General features: G+C 30.5%; 1 protein-coding gene across 2 annotated transcripts in view; it reads left to right on the top strand.

Annotated features, from left to right (window-relative positions):
- The first annotated feature begins 1836 nt into the window (after positions 1-1836).
- Positions 1837-16556, top strand: part of LOC136978829 (copine-3-like) — a 34598-nt gene continuing 19878 nt past the window's right edge. For both annotated transcript variants that reach the window (XM_067274649.1, XM_067274648.1), the window contains exons 1-3: positions 1837-1935; positions 7643-7810; positions 12450-12629. In XM_067274649.1, coding sequence (XP_067130750.1) covers positions 7643-7810; positions 12450-12629 — 348 coding nt within the window. In that variant the 5' untranslated portion in view covers positions 1837-1935. The remainder of the gene's footprint in view (positions 1936-7642; positions 7811-12449; positions 12630-16556) is intronic.

The raw sequence follows: 16556 nt of genomic DNA, 5'->3' as shown, positions 1-16556 counted from the left end.
CATCATAGAGATACTTATTCTTCTCTGCACTCTTTTAACTCTATGTAATGCATTATGCAATTGAGATTACAATTCATTAATTTGTTTTGATTTTGGTGACAGTGGCTGGCTAACAAGATTACCGGAGTCTTGAAATACTGGACCAGATGTCTCATTGTCTTCATCTTCATTCGTGCTTTTACATTCTTCAGCATTTTCTTCAAAAAGAATCAAAGTATGCAATAAAAAAATAAAATATTTAATAAGAATATTTTAAATTTATATTATAAATATACCTGTACTGGGCTGCATAGATGTCATAGGAGATAATTTGTAGCATAACTGTGGTCCAAGGTCGGATCTATACGCTCACAATTGTTTCTATGCCCTGTTTTTGATTCAGAGCATCTTCTCTTAGGTGCAGGTCTGTGAGAAAAAAGTGTAGGACGGCATCAAGCTTCAGAAATCTTCTTCCATCCTTCCTGTGATTCTCACACTGATCTTTCTCAAAATGAACCTATGAGAGTTAATTGTAAATATTCACATCACTAAACCAATATACTTATAAAGGTTAAAATGTATTAACAGACTTAATACTCTTTAGCTTTAGTTTATTAATGTGCAATGTACAATTAAATAGGTAGGCAAAGCAGAAGTCCTTTCTCATAAAAATTCTGATTCTTTCTCATAAAAATTCTGACAAAATAATGCATGTTTTCCAGGAATCCATAATTTCTTATTTTCATCCAGCCTGTTTACTTTAATCGCCAATGCTTTTTTTCCTAGCTTTATCACTTAGAAATCGATGCAGTTTGAATTTAGGAGCTCTATTTTGAGCAATTAATGGCTGATCAACCCGGCATGATCTATTTTTATGTGGTAGCTTTAAGAGCGATATAGATGTATAGATAGATCTAAAGGCTAAAATAATAATTTCTAACGTCAATATAGCAAAGTAAGAACTAACTTGATGTTTAGAATCTATTTTAGATTGGAACTACCTGGTATATAAAGTTTCGAATCCTGTTATTTATCGTAATAAATAGCTGATTGACACTCACTTGACATAAGCGGATCGGAAGCTGGCCTCATAATGGCGTCCACAAACCACGTGATCGGCAGTGGCCAATCATATTTTGACCCCCCAGTTGACCGTACTCTGTTTATAGAGGGCTCTATTTCTACTGTTACTGGAATTTACTAATGGTCTTTTCAAAGTTTTGTTCCATGCATTCCATCACGTACGTACATAAACAGTGTCGCAATTCGACAAGTGCAAATCAGCAAATTCGTACAATTTTTGTTTATTTTGAACAATCCGGATAATCGAGGTTCTACTGTATATGCTTCGCTTTTATCGTGTAAACTTAGGAGGTTACTTTTTTACACTCGGACTGTAGCTAATGGCCTAGTGTTAGTCGGGAAAAAGAAAAATACCAGTTATTTTGTTACGCTCGCTCCTCTAAGTCCTCAATGATTTATACCTGGCTACTGAACCGCTCGATAGACAATAAAAAATGATAATATCTGTATATGTAATGTGAAATTTAATGTCCGGATAGCCGAGCGGCTAAAGTGCCAGCAATCTCCGAAAACCCAGGAATTTTTCGGTCCATTGTGATATGTCCATTCCCGTCATCTCATTATCCGGCCGCTCCACGTGGGCTTAGTCGAATCCATAATGGGGTCGCTAAAAAGGCGGAAAGGGTTATAAATATATTCTTTACATAAAAATCCAAAATCAATTTTTATTTAATGCAAATTTATTATAGGAAATAAATATTAAACTTATAAGTTATTTTAAAAATCATAAAAATTTTGCATTTTCCTTACGTAATAATTAATTGGGAATTTTACAGTGACGTCATAAGAAGGTAAGTAAACAAACGTGTAAGCCAAGTGAAACGAGAGAGGTAAATTTAATTTCTCAATCGAACTGTGGAAGATAATAAAGTCGTAAGTAGAGAATTTGAATATGTTATAATCTCTCTTTTCGTTTCCTTATTTAATATAACAATTTTAAATTTTTGAGAATTATTACTCCTTGTTTTAACCTATAAATGTTAGTATTCGTATGAATGAAAACTTTACAAATTATATTTGATGAATCACGTGTTTACAATTCATTAAGTAGACTGTAATGAGTAACAGAAAATTCATTCATCTCAATGTTTTTGTATCAAGAATTTAGTGTTTAAATTCATAATTGCAAAATCATATAATGTAACTTGAACTAGTCTCAATGGAATAGAGAGGAATTTAATGTCTTCGGTTGAATTTCCTTAACTCTAATTCCCTCCGTGTTGAAGGTTTTCGTGGTCTCCTGGTGGTGATTTATGTTACTTTCAAAATCTCTGACTCTAATTTTGACATTTATTCTATCCAAAGTGATCTTAATTATTGGATTTCCACAAAATTTTCAGAGAAGCATTCCCTTCACTCCAAATGCAGTTGAACCTGTCTATGTGGTAGCAAGAAAAATATTTGAAATAAACAGGTTTTGAGATTTAGAGGTTCCTGCACAGTAAACGATAATAGGGTTGATTACAGATATGGTTTTTTTTATTAATACAATAGCAAGTACAGTACATACCTGTATTAAGTATAAACAAAACATTTTTGACATATCTGAACAGAAATAGTTGGTCAATAGTTTCTAATGCCTGACTTTCTTTAACCGATAAGAAGCAAACCAAACTTGTAGCCTTAGCTGACCAGTGGCTGATTGGATAAAACTACTGAACACTGGTAGTTGGTTGTGGGTTTGTGCCTTGCTGGCAGACTGACCATGTGGAGTTTTCTGGATTTTCTTTACGTTTGTAGCGTCTAAATAGAGACTAGTTTCCCATAGAAAGTCCTCCCGGGAGACATCCCCTCAGCAGTCACCCATGTGTCGCATTGCCAAAACAAGTAAACCAAACCAAGCTTGTAGCCAATCATAGAAAAACAGCATTAATTACAACTATGTACAGTATTGTATTGCAAGAGATGTTTCTCAACTACAATTTATGCTATTAAAATGTAGTCGCTGAGCTTTAAAATTGTAATTGACACTTCAGTCCGTAATTTGAGATATAGAGATTTTGGGAGAAAATTATTTGATTATAAACATGGAAAAATATATTGAATTTAGACTGAAAATGTGGAAAAAATAAATAAATTTTGAGATAAACATGTTTCAGATACAGATTCAATTGTATAAAGTACCCAGGTAATCCCAGCTTGCAAAAATTACTGATGATATATTCACAGACATGAAAGAAAATATTTGAATAAGGTTGAATATATAACAATTTCTTAGACTTGTGAACTAAGGTGATGTTGGATCTTTTTTGGCCTGACAACTCATTTCATCAGGAAAAAACATCACAAGAAACGTGGCATGCTACTTGCTGCCTATTTCTTTGAACATCCTCAAACTGGGCTCAGATTTGTGAACTGATTGAGAAAATTCTGGAAGAGTGATCCATTTCTATTAGGAAAGTTCTTTGAATTTTTCTCGATATAGTAACGCAACATAGTAACGGCTTTCAAGAATGTCCATGACGAGACTATAGTGATGACTTTAACTCTGAATCTATAGTTGTTGGTTTTGAAGAAGAGAATATGATTGTTTGGAGTTATAATATTTATTAGCATTCAGAAATAGCACAATTTAAGTTGCTTTGATTATTGCTTAGATCTGGTGGCTTGCAAAGCAGATCTAGTTGCATGTTATATGCAGCTCTTAAATAGGCTGAGAAAGCAGTAAAAAAACCAAAACCATTTGTTGAAAGCTAAAATGATGCAGAAGAAAAAAGCAAGAAGAGTTATAAGAATGCCATGTTCCACATGTCTACTCAAAGTACAGGTAGGCCTCCTACAACGTGGTACTTTTACAATGCGGTTTTGGGTATTTAGAAACGAATTATCTTTTACATAATAAAAAAATTGCAACAGATCACATAAGTGCAGTGGAACTTGATGGAACAAGCTCAGATCTTGAAATAAGGCCAGTCAAACATTCTCGAACAACTATAATAAGTGACGACGAGGACTGAATTTGAGCATAACATTGTTTCTTTTTGATTTTGACTTGAAATCATAATCTTTTTAGTTTTTATATGATGTTGAATTTTATTGAAGCTTTTTATGTACATAAATTTAAAAAATGATGAAAATGTTACACCATAAAAGGCAGTTTTTCTCTTTTTAGAACTGAATCCCAGTTTTTGTATTAAGTTGGTGTCGCCTATAACGCGATTTCCCACAACGTGGTATTTTCAAGGAACGTATCTACCGCATTGTAGGAGGCCTACCTGTATCTATTTATTGAGTCACTGTTATCAGTAAAAAATGAACTTCATGAAGATTTTAATGAGTTAAGATGGAATTGACTGTAGCAGAGTGAAGTATACAAGGTAGAGAACTTCAAAACGTTAAAGCAGGGGTCACCAAACTACGGCCTGCGAGGTCAGTTTATCTGACCCATTGCCGCACTGTGCCACAAATGAGATAAAATGTAATTATTTATATGGAAATATAGTAGTTTATAGATAAACTTACTATGTAGAAAAAAATAAAAATAATGTAAGTAAAAATACCAGAAGTGGTCCAATATGATTTTTGCATCTGAAAGTAATATAATTTTTAGGGAAAATCAGTAAAATAAAAAATTTGGCAACTTTTTGCGAGTTTGGATATCAGAGTGCTTTTTCTATAAGTACCTGCAATGAAGTTTCTAAGAAAGAGCTTACAAACTGACTGCAGCAATTGTGTTTCTGTATTGGTTAAATAAATATGTTGTTGTGTTTATTTTTTGTGTATTCACTATACTATATTGATCAAAATGGTTATGTAGCCTGTGCTCGTCATTCTCTCAGTTATCTGGCCTGCCATAAAAAAAGTTTGATGACCCTTGCATTAAAGGAACCATTTGCTATTGTGAGCCCGCAGGTTTTGAGGGCATGAATTCGAGAGTTAAAAGGGGGTTCATGACCCGCAAGTTCGATAGGAAATCGGATCTTTCTGATCAGATCGGATGTGTAATCAACATCCGATCAGAAAGAGAAAACAAAAGTCCTAGTCATCATGAGTCAGCAAATTAGTCATCGAACATTGAATAATAGACTGGCTCAGTGCCAACAATGATGGGATAAAAACACTGATCAACTCTGGAAAGGGGGCAATCATCCAGGAAGGTCTGCATCCAGTGTCTCCAGTCCCGGACATAAGACTGATGCCAGCTTCCATCGTCCAGGAGGTCGTCGCATACGGTCACCAGACCACATATTAAGGTATATTGACTTTGTAAACTCTCTCCCACTAGAAGTAGGCATGTAACCACTTTATTGGTTAGATCGCGATTAGCGATAGGGATATTATCCGCACTTTAGCAGTAGTTATCTTTATATCTTTATTGTATGTGTCTCTTTATTGTATGTTCGCTTTTGTTGTTTAATAAACCTTTATTGTTATTTGTAAACCCTGTCTTCTGTCCAAGTAAGGATGCCTGTTGACTTATTGACGCACCTCACCACTCACTTTTGCCCTCCTAGCCATCCAACGACAACGAGGTCAGGTTTTACCAACCCGTGCAGCGTAAGTGGTCAGCGAGGTTTTCCCCCTGACCCTCTGCTTATCTCACACTATGTACACCCATCACTAAAGGTGAAACATGAACTACTATTTCACTTGTCTTGTCCAGTTGCAGAGTTGAAATATCACTTACAGAAACTGAAATCTGTGCCAATCTTAAAGAATTTGTTATAAACTGGAAGATGACAAATCAAAGATCCCAGGTCTGGTAGGAAGAGAAAAATCCTGCATTTGTTCCTGTTTACATAACTGCAGTAACTCTTGACCCTTGTTGATTAAGAGCTGCTGCAGTTATGTTGAAAGATTCCCATACAAACTGTGAAATGCCTTAGTAAAAAATTTCATGTACATCAAACTAATTAAAATTATAAAAGTTATATAAATTTCATGTTATTAATCCCTCATTTCATGGAGATAACCCACTCTGATCTAGGTTTCCTGAATTCCACAATCCAATCAGAGGATGGAACAAGTCTAGTTCAAAATAATTCAAGTTTCTGAAACAATATTGAAGAAAACTAAAGAAAAGGCAGATAAGAAATTCTGGAAAACTTGAGATATTCAGCAGAATTGAAATTCCAATGATATCTGGATACCATGTATGAAATAAATGATGAATTGGATCCAACATCCTTCTGGAAAGATCAACAAACAAAGTTCTCTACTCTTAGTACTCTATCATCATTAGTGACATCATTAAGCATTCCAGCCAACTTAGCTAGCACAGAGCAGATTTTTTCTAGTCAGTTTGGCTTGCTCTTGCCAAAGGAACAGCTTGACTGAAGAAATTTTGAAAGAGGTTAAGCTAAAAGAAAGCAACCTTTATATAAAAGTGAAACAATAGACTGATTTAAGTTTGAAGGAAAAGCAAAATTTAATCGGGTAAGATGGATCACCAAATAAACATTATGATTATGTAATTTAAATTTTCAATTGCTTTTTGTATTTAAAGCTTCTTAGAGTTGTTAATGTATTTATATTTTCTATTTTGGTATAATGTTATAGTAATAAAATACAGCAACGAGTTGCATAACTTTTCCAGCAATATTTAAAATTGCATGTGTGGTGCCATCTGTTATGGTATTTTATTTTAAAAATTTTTTATATTTTTAATTTTTATAATGACAAAAACCTTAATTTTGAGGGTAGGGATAGGTTTTATAAAAAAAAGTATAAATGTTAATAATGAGTAAACTTGTCATTAAGTATGACCCTACTGAAGATACACATGACCTGCTTTATTTCCCCATCTCCTTGACCTTTAACCACCAAAATTTAACAGTGTCAATGCCCCTCACATACAAGCCACCATGCCAAATGTTGTTACTTAATCTTTACCTCCTCCAAAGGTATTAAGTGAAATAGATGCCCCCACACAACACACACACACAATGAGTATTATGTGAAAGAAATATACAGAGGAAACTTGACAGGACCAGGGATATTTTGGATAATTCAGAAAGTCATTGGTTTTGTGATTTAGGTTCATCAAGCACTGTGCATTTAAAGTTTCGTGAACTATAAATAATGCAGTTACAGTATTTGAAAGTAAATTAATTTACTCAAAACCTAACATTTGTATGTTAAGTTATATATGACCTGGTTTTGTAGTGCTACAATTAACAGATAACTTACTAATTTCCAGTTATGTGAGGAATTTGATCTCTGTGTACACTGATATATACAATGCTACACATTCTAGTTTTTCTTTCTTTAATCACTTCAGCTAATTGAGTTTCTACTGTATATAGAAATTAATATAAAATGCATACATGCATTATAAAACATTATGTCATACTAATATATTTCATAAATGACCAAACTTTGAAAATGAATAAAGAAAATTTCCAAAATTTTCAAAAATATGAATAATAAAACTAACAACATAAAAGTATTATTTGCTTTTGATGAATCATTTTGGTTAAATATTTTTAATTTTGTAATTTGAGATACCGTATTTTACGTACTATAAGACGCACTTTTTTTCTTCGAAAAATTGCCTCCAAAATTCAGGTGCGTCTTATAGTCCATAAAATACGGTAAATGAAAAAATTTAAAATACTACTATTTTTTTTTATTATTTTAGATGGCGCATTTTCAACCCCCGTCTGCCTGCAACGGGCCACCACCTACAATGTGTGTAACTCAAGTCGAGATTTTATGCAGTTGCCGTAATTTACTGGACAAAGATATTATGTCTAAATCTGATCCAGTTGTAGTTCTTTATTTGTATCAAGGAGGTGGATATATAGAAGTGAGTTTTTTAGGTTTTGAAAACTATATCTTACTATTTATAAGAATAAAATAACTAATCATTTAAAGAAGTGGAATGATATATAATATAATGTTTTCATTTAAACTAGCTTGGTGATTGTTTTCTATGATAAGAACACACAATTAGAAGCTTAATTTTTATGGAATGTCTTAAATATTGCTGAATTTTGATGTAATTCCATTTCAAAAGTGAAATGCAATTAAAAACAGTTTAGTATTAAACTAAGTATATATTTTAAAATATTATAAGATATAAAAAAATAAATTGCATGCTTAATGAAAATTTTTAGAATTATTCTGTAGTGAATAATTTTCCTAACCATATATTTCTAAGAATATAAGCATACCATACAGAACATCTCAATTAATATTAATATTTTCCTGGTAGATCATTTTTTGGGTTTTAATAGTCAAACTTCATAAAGTGTATGTATTAATACCTCTAAATATCTTTCAGTCAATGTTTATGTAGGAAATATTTATAGTTACATCCCAAAAATCCTGATACAACATTTCTAATAAAACAATGTACAGAAAAAGATACAATTGATAAAACATCAGAATCAGATGTAGACATTTTGAAAAGTTGATTATCAACAAAATAGATATGTATCTTGAATGTTGCTACTACTGAGAAGGCATTACAGCATCAAGCCAATTTATATAACAGGCCAACATGCTTTTTTGTGATTTTCATTAACAGTAGTCAATCAATTCTACAATTTACAGAAGTGTTAGAGACAATATAACTCGTTAATGTTCTTTAGCTTCAGCTGACGGCTTTAGTTTTCTAGATGGAATACTTTAAGAAATGTTCTGTCTAGGAAGCATTTAAGATGGCCTTTAAGAGGTTGAAAATTTTTTGATTATATGAGTTGTTAGCTGAATCTAAAGGTATGTTATAAATATACGTCTTCAGTTTGGAAAGTGTTGACAATGTTGGAGATGGTTTTTAAAATGTGTTTCTATTTATTTATTTGTTTTTTTTTTTTTATACTTTTTCAAGAAATTTTTTTCTTACAGACTTTAGGCTTTAAGCCGGGTAAGTTTCAAAATATGCCATCATTGCCAATACACTAGGTGCTAAAATAATATAAGCCCCTGATATGAAAACTAGTAATATATGATTTATTCTTATCTATTCACTAGTGAAGTTTAGTTCTTCATCGCGAGTATCAGCTTAATAAAGGTTACATAATGGCAAGAGACAGAAAGTAGGAAAATAAAATACATTGCCAAAGCTCCAGGGCACATTAGGACCTCTTAGGTTGTATGTGATCCAAGGACCACAGATTTTTCATGACTGATTTAATGTTTTTAAAGTTGAAACTTCAAGTTTAGAGCTCTGAAGAAAATTAACTACTACACCAAAAATTTTACATTGAAAACTTACAAAGTTAAAGAAAAGAAAAAATACAACTATATTAAATACTAAAAGCTGTTTTGATTTAACCTTTGCTTTACAAACAAAGATTGTCAATACTGCTGTGCAAATTCTATGTTGTGTCATTTAGTTCATTATGATTATATATTTTGATATAGTCTGATATTCTGTAGAGTTTAGAAAATAAAAATTATGACTTCAAAAACATTAAGCACATATTTTCAGATTTCTAGGAGTTGTATTGTTTTTTTAATTTAAAAAAGCCAAAACCAAATACTTAGTATTGAACTAGCAACTCAAATTAGAGAGAAAAATATTGCAAGTAATGAAACAACCTTGTCTAATTCAATTATAGAAAAAATGTGTGTAGTTCTTTCAATAAATGAAAATCTACTTAGTTTCCAAATTTCTTCATTAAAAGTTCAAACTCTTTCAAGTGTAACTGCCTGCCTTCCTAAATGTGACAACATCAAAGAAAATATTTTTTGAATCAGTATAATTGCAAATAATATATATATAATATATTTATTATAACAAAGTTACAAAGTAAACAAACCGAAAATATGAAATAAAATAATCAAAAATTAAAAACTAAACTTTAAATAAAAGTAATATATAACAGGATATGATTTTCACATTTGTATATATTATAAAACAGACACGTTAATATTATAAACAGATTTTTAAGTTTTTGTTTGATGATAACATACAGGCATCTTTGCTTAACATCAGTAAGATATTCCTGAAAATCAGACATTCTGAGAGAAAACCTTAACCTTAACTGGACGTTAATGATGTTCTCATTTATTGTAATGAGAATAATTGTAATATGTTACAACAGTCCAAACTTCCAATCGATATCCTAAATTCTAACTTAAAATATAGGATGTCTCAAAAATACACAGCATAAGCTCAGGAATGAGTTCCACATACATAGATACTAAAAATAGTTTATGTGAACATACATCTGGAAATGCTTGGTTTCTGGGTTTCTGTCTATGACACACAACTTCGAAGCCAAGCATTTCCCAGACTTGTTTTTATATAAACTATTTTTAGTGTCTACATATGAGAACAAGGACATCGCCAGGGGGAGGGGCAGAGGGGCAGCTGCCCTCCCCTAGAAATTCGAAAAAGTTATTTAAATGCTAAGTTTTAATTAAAATAATCTTCTTAGGCTTCTTGTAAATTAAAGAAAATGTTTTATTTGAGATATTTCTTTTCCAGTACATAGTAAATGATTAAAACTTTATGAATCGTTTCTATTTTACCTACATACAATTCATATCCTCTATCAATTTACATCATCTTGCCCCCCCTTACCCATTGGCTGGTGTCGTCCTTGTATGAGAAACTCTTTCTTGAAGTTATGCTGTATATTTTTGAGACATCCTGTATAGTGAACAGCTAATATGTAACAAACTATTATATTAGAATGTATAATGCTTAAAATGTCACTTTATGATCATCAAACAATTAAGATGATTGCTAACAAACATTTACTTTGTATACTGCAGCCAATACAGTTTACATACTGTAACATGTTATTCCATACAAAACATGTACTGTTTAGGGCACAATAGGTAAACATTACAACAGAGCACAGAAAATAATACATAGCGATAAAAACTGTGCAGTTTCTGTGTGTTTGTATGGTTCTTGTGCATCGGAAGCCTACAAAATTTCTGTGTGATTCACATCCAGAAAATGTTGCTCATCACTGCATTAAATATGTACTTTATTATTTTCAGTTTTCTGGAAATTATATTATTTTTTTTACTTTTTTCATTCTTTCTTATAGTCTCTATAGGACCTTTTATTATATTATGAATTAATATTCTTATATAACTTTGGTTGTTATTGAAAATTTTCATTTTATCCCTTATTATATCATGACATTACATTATTTATTTCGTAAATGTCAAATCTTTTATCATAATTTTCAATAAAGTTTAATATAATTTCAGTTAAATAAAGTTATAGTTTCTAAGATATTAGCATAGTTTCAGTACTAAAATTAAAACTTGGGAAGTAACTAAAATAATAGTTTCTACAATTAAATTATCACATATGATTATCAGATATTAACTATTATGATACTGAGATAGATAGATTAATTATCCTAATAGATAAAATCTTAATAAAAAAAATATAATTATATAAATCTAAAACAATAGAATTTTTTATCAGAGAATATTATTGTATATATTGGCCATATGATTATACCTTATTTATTTATTTTCAAATGATAAAAAAAATAAATTATATTATCATGTACATAAAAAAATAAAAATTATTGTTAAAAGTAAAAATAGTAAAAATAAATTATAAAGTTGTTTAAAAATTCATACGATTATATCAATTTTTAATTACTGCATTATGCATTTATAAACGTTTTTATCTTAATTTCTTAAGCTAAAATAAGAATGGTAATCCAAAAATAAGTGTGAAACACTTATCAATCATCAATCAAGTTATGATGTGATACCAGGATGGAACCAAAAAGTCATGTGCGTTCAATCAAACTATTGACATTTTAACAACATGAAAGCAAAGTCAATAACAAAATCAATGTCGTTCAATTTAGGCATTTTATACAAGAAAGTTAAGCAAAAAATTAATAAAATTTTCTTCTTTTTTTAGCATACAGTACATAAGATGTCACACGAGCATAAACTGAAGTACTGACTGATGATCAGTGCATCAGTCAGTACTTCTGAACCAGGTAGCTGGAATTCAATCTCCTGTACTTAGCAACATAATATTAACTGCTGCTCTGGGGCCCACTCAGTTTTCATTGTAATGAATACAGTACCTTCTCAGTAGTAAGAACAAGTGGAAGGTGGTGACAGACTGAACAGCAACAGCTGGCAAGATTTCCAACTTTGATATCTGATGCCAAAAACTGGCCAGTATCAATACTTTAAGACCAATATCAGTATCGATATTTTAAAATTACTCATAATTCCGATATTGATATTTTTATGGTATCAGGACTTCCCTACCCTTGTCACCAATGTGGATCTGGCCAAACCCATAATGAGCTTGAGGAAAGGCTCTCTCGATGTCCACAGGGCAGAAAGAGTCAAATAAAAAGTTTAATGATGATCTGATTAAAAGAGCAAAATCTTTTTATATAAAATATTATTATTATATAACATAAAACTATATTATTTTTGATATTTACTTTTTACGTTTTATAAATTTTAATATTTAATACTTTTTTATATTGCAGAAAGGAAGAACTGAAATAATAAAAAACAGTTTAAATCCTGATTTTTGTAAACCAATAAAAGTAGACTACTTTTTTGAAGAAGTACAGAAACTGAAATTTTGTGTTTATGACATTGACAATGAAACAATTACATTAGCAGATGATGATTATCTTGGAGGTTTAGAATGCACAATGGGAGAGGTAATATCAATATAATTATTTTAAATTAAATAAGAATAATTAAGTTTTCAAACAGATGAGTTTTACACATAAAATTGTTCTTGTAAGTCAATTGTTGTAAGTAAAATTGTTATTCAGATTTTGATTGGGCTGCAATTTGAAAAAAATTGTAGACTCTTGAATTTTCACTGTTATCTGTCTGCCTGATGTCTGTCCTTCCTTAATCTTGAGAACAGCGTTAAATGAAAGACAAGATCAGACATGGAAAGCTTAGGGGCAGGAGGCCTCGATTAACTATATACAAATTTCTGCTTTGGGTCAGAAGTCATGTTATTTCAATTCAAAAATTTTCTCTTGAAAGGAGTTAAATAGATGACAGGTAGGACTTCATTGTTAACAGGAATAGTATGATGTGTTGGAGCGAGACACCATTGAACTTAAGTGCATAATGAAAAAAAATTGCAGCCTGGCATTGTGATAATGTCACAGTAAATAATTGCTCATTACATATTACATAAATTGAATAAAAAATGTAATGTATTTCATAATATAAAGAATCAAATATAAACGGATGGAAGAAAAGTAAGAAATATGATTTAGATTAATATTAAGAATTATTATATCTAATTTTGCATTTTTATTTATTTAAAAAGTGCATGCAGACTATTGAATGCTAATTCTAATTAAGAAAGGGAATGAATTAGGTAGATAAAGAACTTTGGAATTTTTTATGGGTGGTCTGTTTCAGACTAAAACCCAAATAAAACAGTTAAAGGCTGACTTTTTTTGTCTGAAGCTTAGTGAGTAAATAAGCATTAATGTGTAGTGACATCATTTTTGATTTTTAGGAGTAACTATGTAAAAACATAACGTGAAAACACTAATATTTTTAAGGAGCATGCTTTAATTAAGTTCTAATGTGATAAAGATGATTCCCATTAGAACTTAAAGAAGTGTATACTTAAAAATTATGCACTTGAAACCAATATATGGTGTGATAACATCAAAAAACATTGAAAAAACAAATGTTTTCGAACCCCTTCTGCGCTCTTCTTCAGGTTCTTAACAGTTTTTTACATGGAAATTCTATAAACAAATGCCATTAACTAAGAGTTTGATCTTGAGTTCAAAGGATTTACAAATACAAGTGTATACTGTTTAAAAAGTTTAGTGTTTTTATGTTATGTGATTATTAGACAGAGTTGATAACAATGAACTAACTGTGCAATGTATTAGTAATTAAATTTGTTTATTAAGCACAGTTTTTGTATTAAACTTTTCATTTTTAATTAATTTTTTAATACGTCAAGTCAAAAATATTTTTTCAGCTGTTCAACAGTGTCTTTGAGAAACAGAAAACTTTCAATAGTTATCATTGATAAAGGAAAGAATCGCATGAACAAGAATATGGCAGTGTGACTTCTTATTGCTAGAATTGTTGAGGATCCTAGTATGAGTGCAAGACAAATAGCCAGATCAAGAGGCACCACTCATTGAAGTGTATGGTATATTATTTGTAAATATCAAGTGTATACATACCATTAAAGTGAATGCAAGTACTTGTACTATTCAATTCACAAGTATAATTTTGTCAATGGTGTTTGTAAGGGGTATTAATCATCAAAATGATGATTAATACCCCTTGCAAACACAAATGAGAAATATACTTTATACAGTGAAATGATATTCAATTGAAATGAACTGTGAACTTTCACAGCAAATGTGTGTGGGATTAGGAAAATCCTAAAGCTATTAATTAATCTTATTATCAGCAATAGTTTAGTTGAACCATTTGGACTAGAATAATTGGTGATTATTTAATTGGCCCATTTTTTCTGCATTACCACTCACAGACCAGAATTACAGACATTTCTTAAACGAAGAACTAAATATTCTGTTAAAAGATGCTCTATTGGATATTTGACACTAAATGTTCTTCACACATGTTGGTGTTACAACATATTTTAGTCACCATGAACAAGAATACTTTGAAATAGATGGATTGGAAGCACCGTTAATTTGGTCTGCATGATCTTCTAATTTAAATTGTGATGGCAGAGAGCATAGTCCTGGTGAGAGGAAGGTTAGCAACACGAAAAGAAAAAAACAATGTCACAAGACAACAATGACGCTTCTCTTACTCTGACTTGAGGACAATGGATGCAAGTCATGTGTTTCTCCCCTTTTGGTGCAGAACAAAAATCTAGATGCCTACACCGATGAACAGGGTTTACGCACTTCACTCTTTGTGTAAATGATTCTTCAGATACCAACAAACATATCACAAAATTTAGTGAAGAATTCACTTCAAAGAAATAAAGTTAGTTCTGAGTAAAGATTAAGTGTAGTGGAAATCTTTATTGTAATAATTGAGATCAATCCCACTTCAAAATCCTTTAGATGTTTTCTTACGGAGCATTTAAAATCAATGATTTGTGAAAATCTACTCCTATTATCAATGTACAAGTTTTAAGACCTTGTTTGTCGAAAGATTGGAAACAATCTGTAATACTCTTGACATATTTGAATGTATTTGACAATCAATGATGTTTACAGACCTGTGTGGATGCTCATGGGGAATTATGAGCACTTGTGGTGATGTTCACAATTTGGATTTAATAAATCAATTTCTTGATAAATCATTATATCTAAAAAGTAGAGATTAATTAAAAAATGAGCTGAAAAAATAAGAAATTGTGATTAAAAACAAATCTAATTACTGATACATTATATAGATTTAAAAAAATAGAAATGATATCACTGTACATTGACACTAAATAATTCACTAATTAAACTTTGGGTCAAAAAGACTTCGAATTTTTTTATATGAAGTTTTCCTTCTATTAGCCTGTGAAATTTGGTTAAACACATTGTATATTATGCTAAGTTGTAATTATATTATATATGTATATCATTCTGTACTCATTTTTTCATAATAATGAGTTAAATAATTATCAATGTTCAATTGTGTACTCACATTGCTCTCACATCACTGGTTCTCAATCAGTATTGCTGATTTGTTATTCCTTCTGTTTACCATTGCTTCAGCAAATAGCTTCTCTGATACTGTGATAGACCCAGCTCCTTTCTCCTGTTGTAGTGGTCTGCGGTAGCCACTGACTTACTTCCTGCCTCCTTCAACTGGGCTAAATGATTTGCAAATGTTCTCTTAGTTTTGATTAGTTAATTTTAAATTATATTGTTTTTTATTTGGATCAAAGCTGAAGATGGAACCAAAAATGTTTTTTTTGGCATAATTAGTAGCCTGCTTGCATTTTTATATAATAGTGTCAAGATTTGTTCTTTAAAAAAAAATTTAAGAATGACAAGACATTGTCTATATTTAGGAAAGAGTTAAAAACATTGGTTTATACTGTGTTGGAAAAATTTTATATCATATCAGTTAGATGATTTTTATAATGTTCCATTATTAACAAGCATTTAAAACTTAACAAAATATATAAAACAACAGTAAAATTTAAATATCCATTGTATTTCTTCTTAGCATCACTTTAATAGAATGAAATAAAGTTATTATCTATCATTGATGATGCTAGTATTACTATTTACTAGAGAATTCTTGAATATTCTTTTGCGAATCAGATAAAAATGTATTTTAAAAATTACTTTCAGAATAAAAGTGCTAAAAAATGAAAAGAATCAACAAATTTATAGTAAAAAAGATGATAATATTAAAACCAGAAATATTAACAATGACAGATGTTCATTACAACAAATCATTTCAATAAATAGCATTTAAAAAAGTGTCAGCTATTTAGGTTTCCATTTTATTAACAGAATTCTAAATATACAAATATAAACATCCAAACATATTAAAGTCAAACTAGTGCCAAATTATATTAGGTTATATTAGAAGTAATATAGCCCAATATAATTCAGCAATTGTTTAGCTTTAAGAACTCTAAATTTTACTTGATATATATATAC

This window comes from Centruroides vittatus, unplaced genomic scaffold (genome assembly GCF_030686945.1).
Source record: "Centruroides vittatus isolate TY-2023 unplaced genomic scaffold, ASM3068694v2 contig_551, whole genome shotgun sequence".
NCBI classification, from domain to species: Eukaryota; Metazoa; Arthropoda; class Arachnida; order Scorpiones; family Buthidae; genus Centruroides; species Centruroides vittatus.
This window is presented reverse-complemented; position numbering and strand designations above follow the sequence as displayed.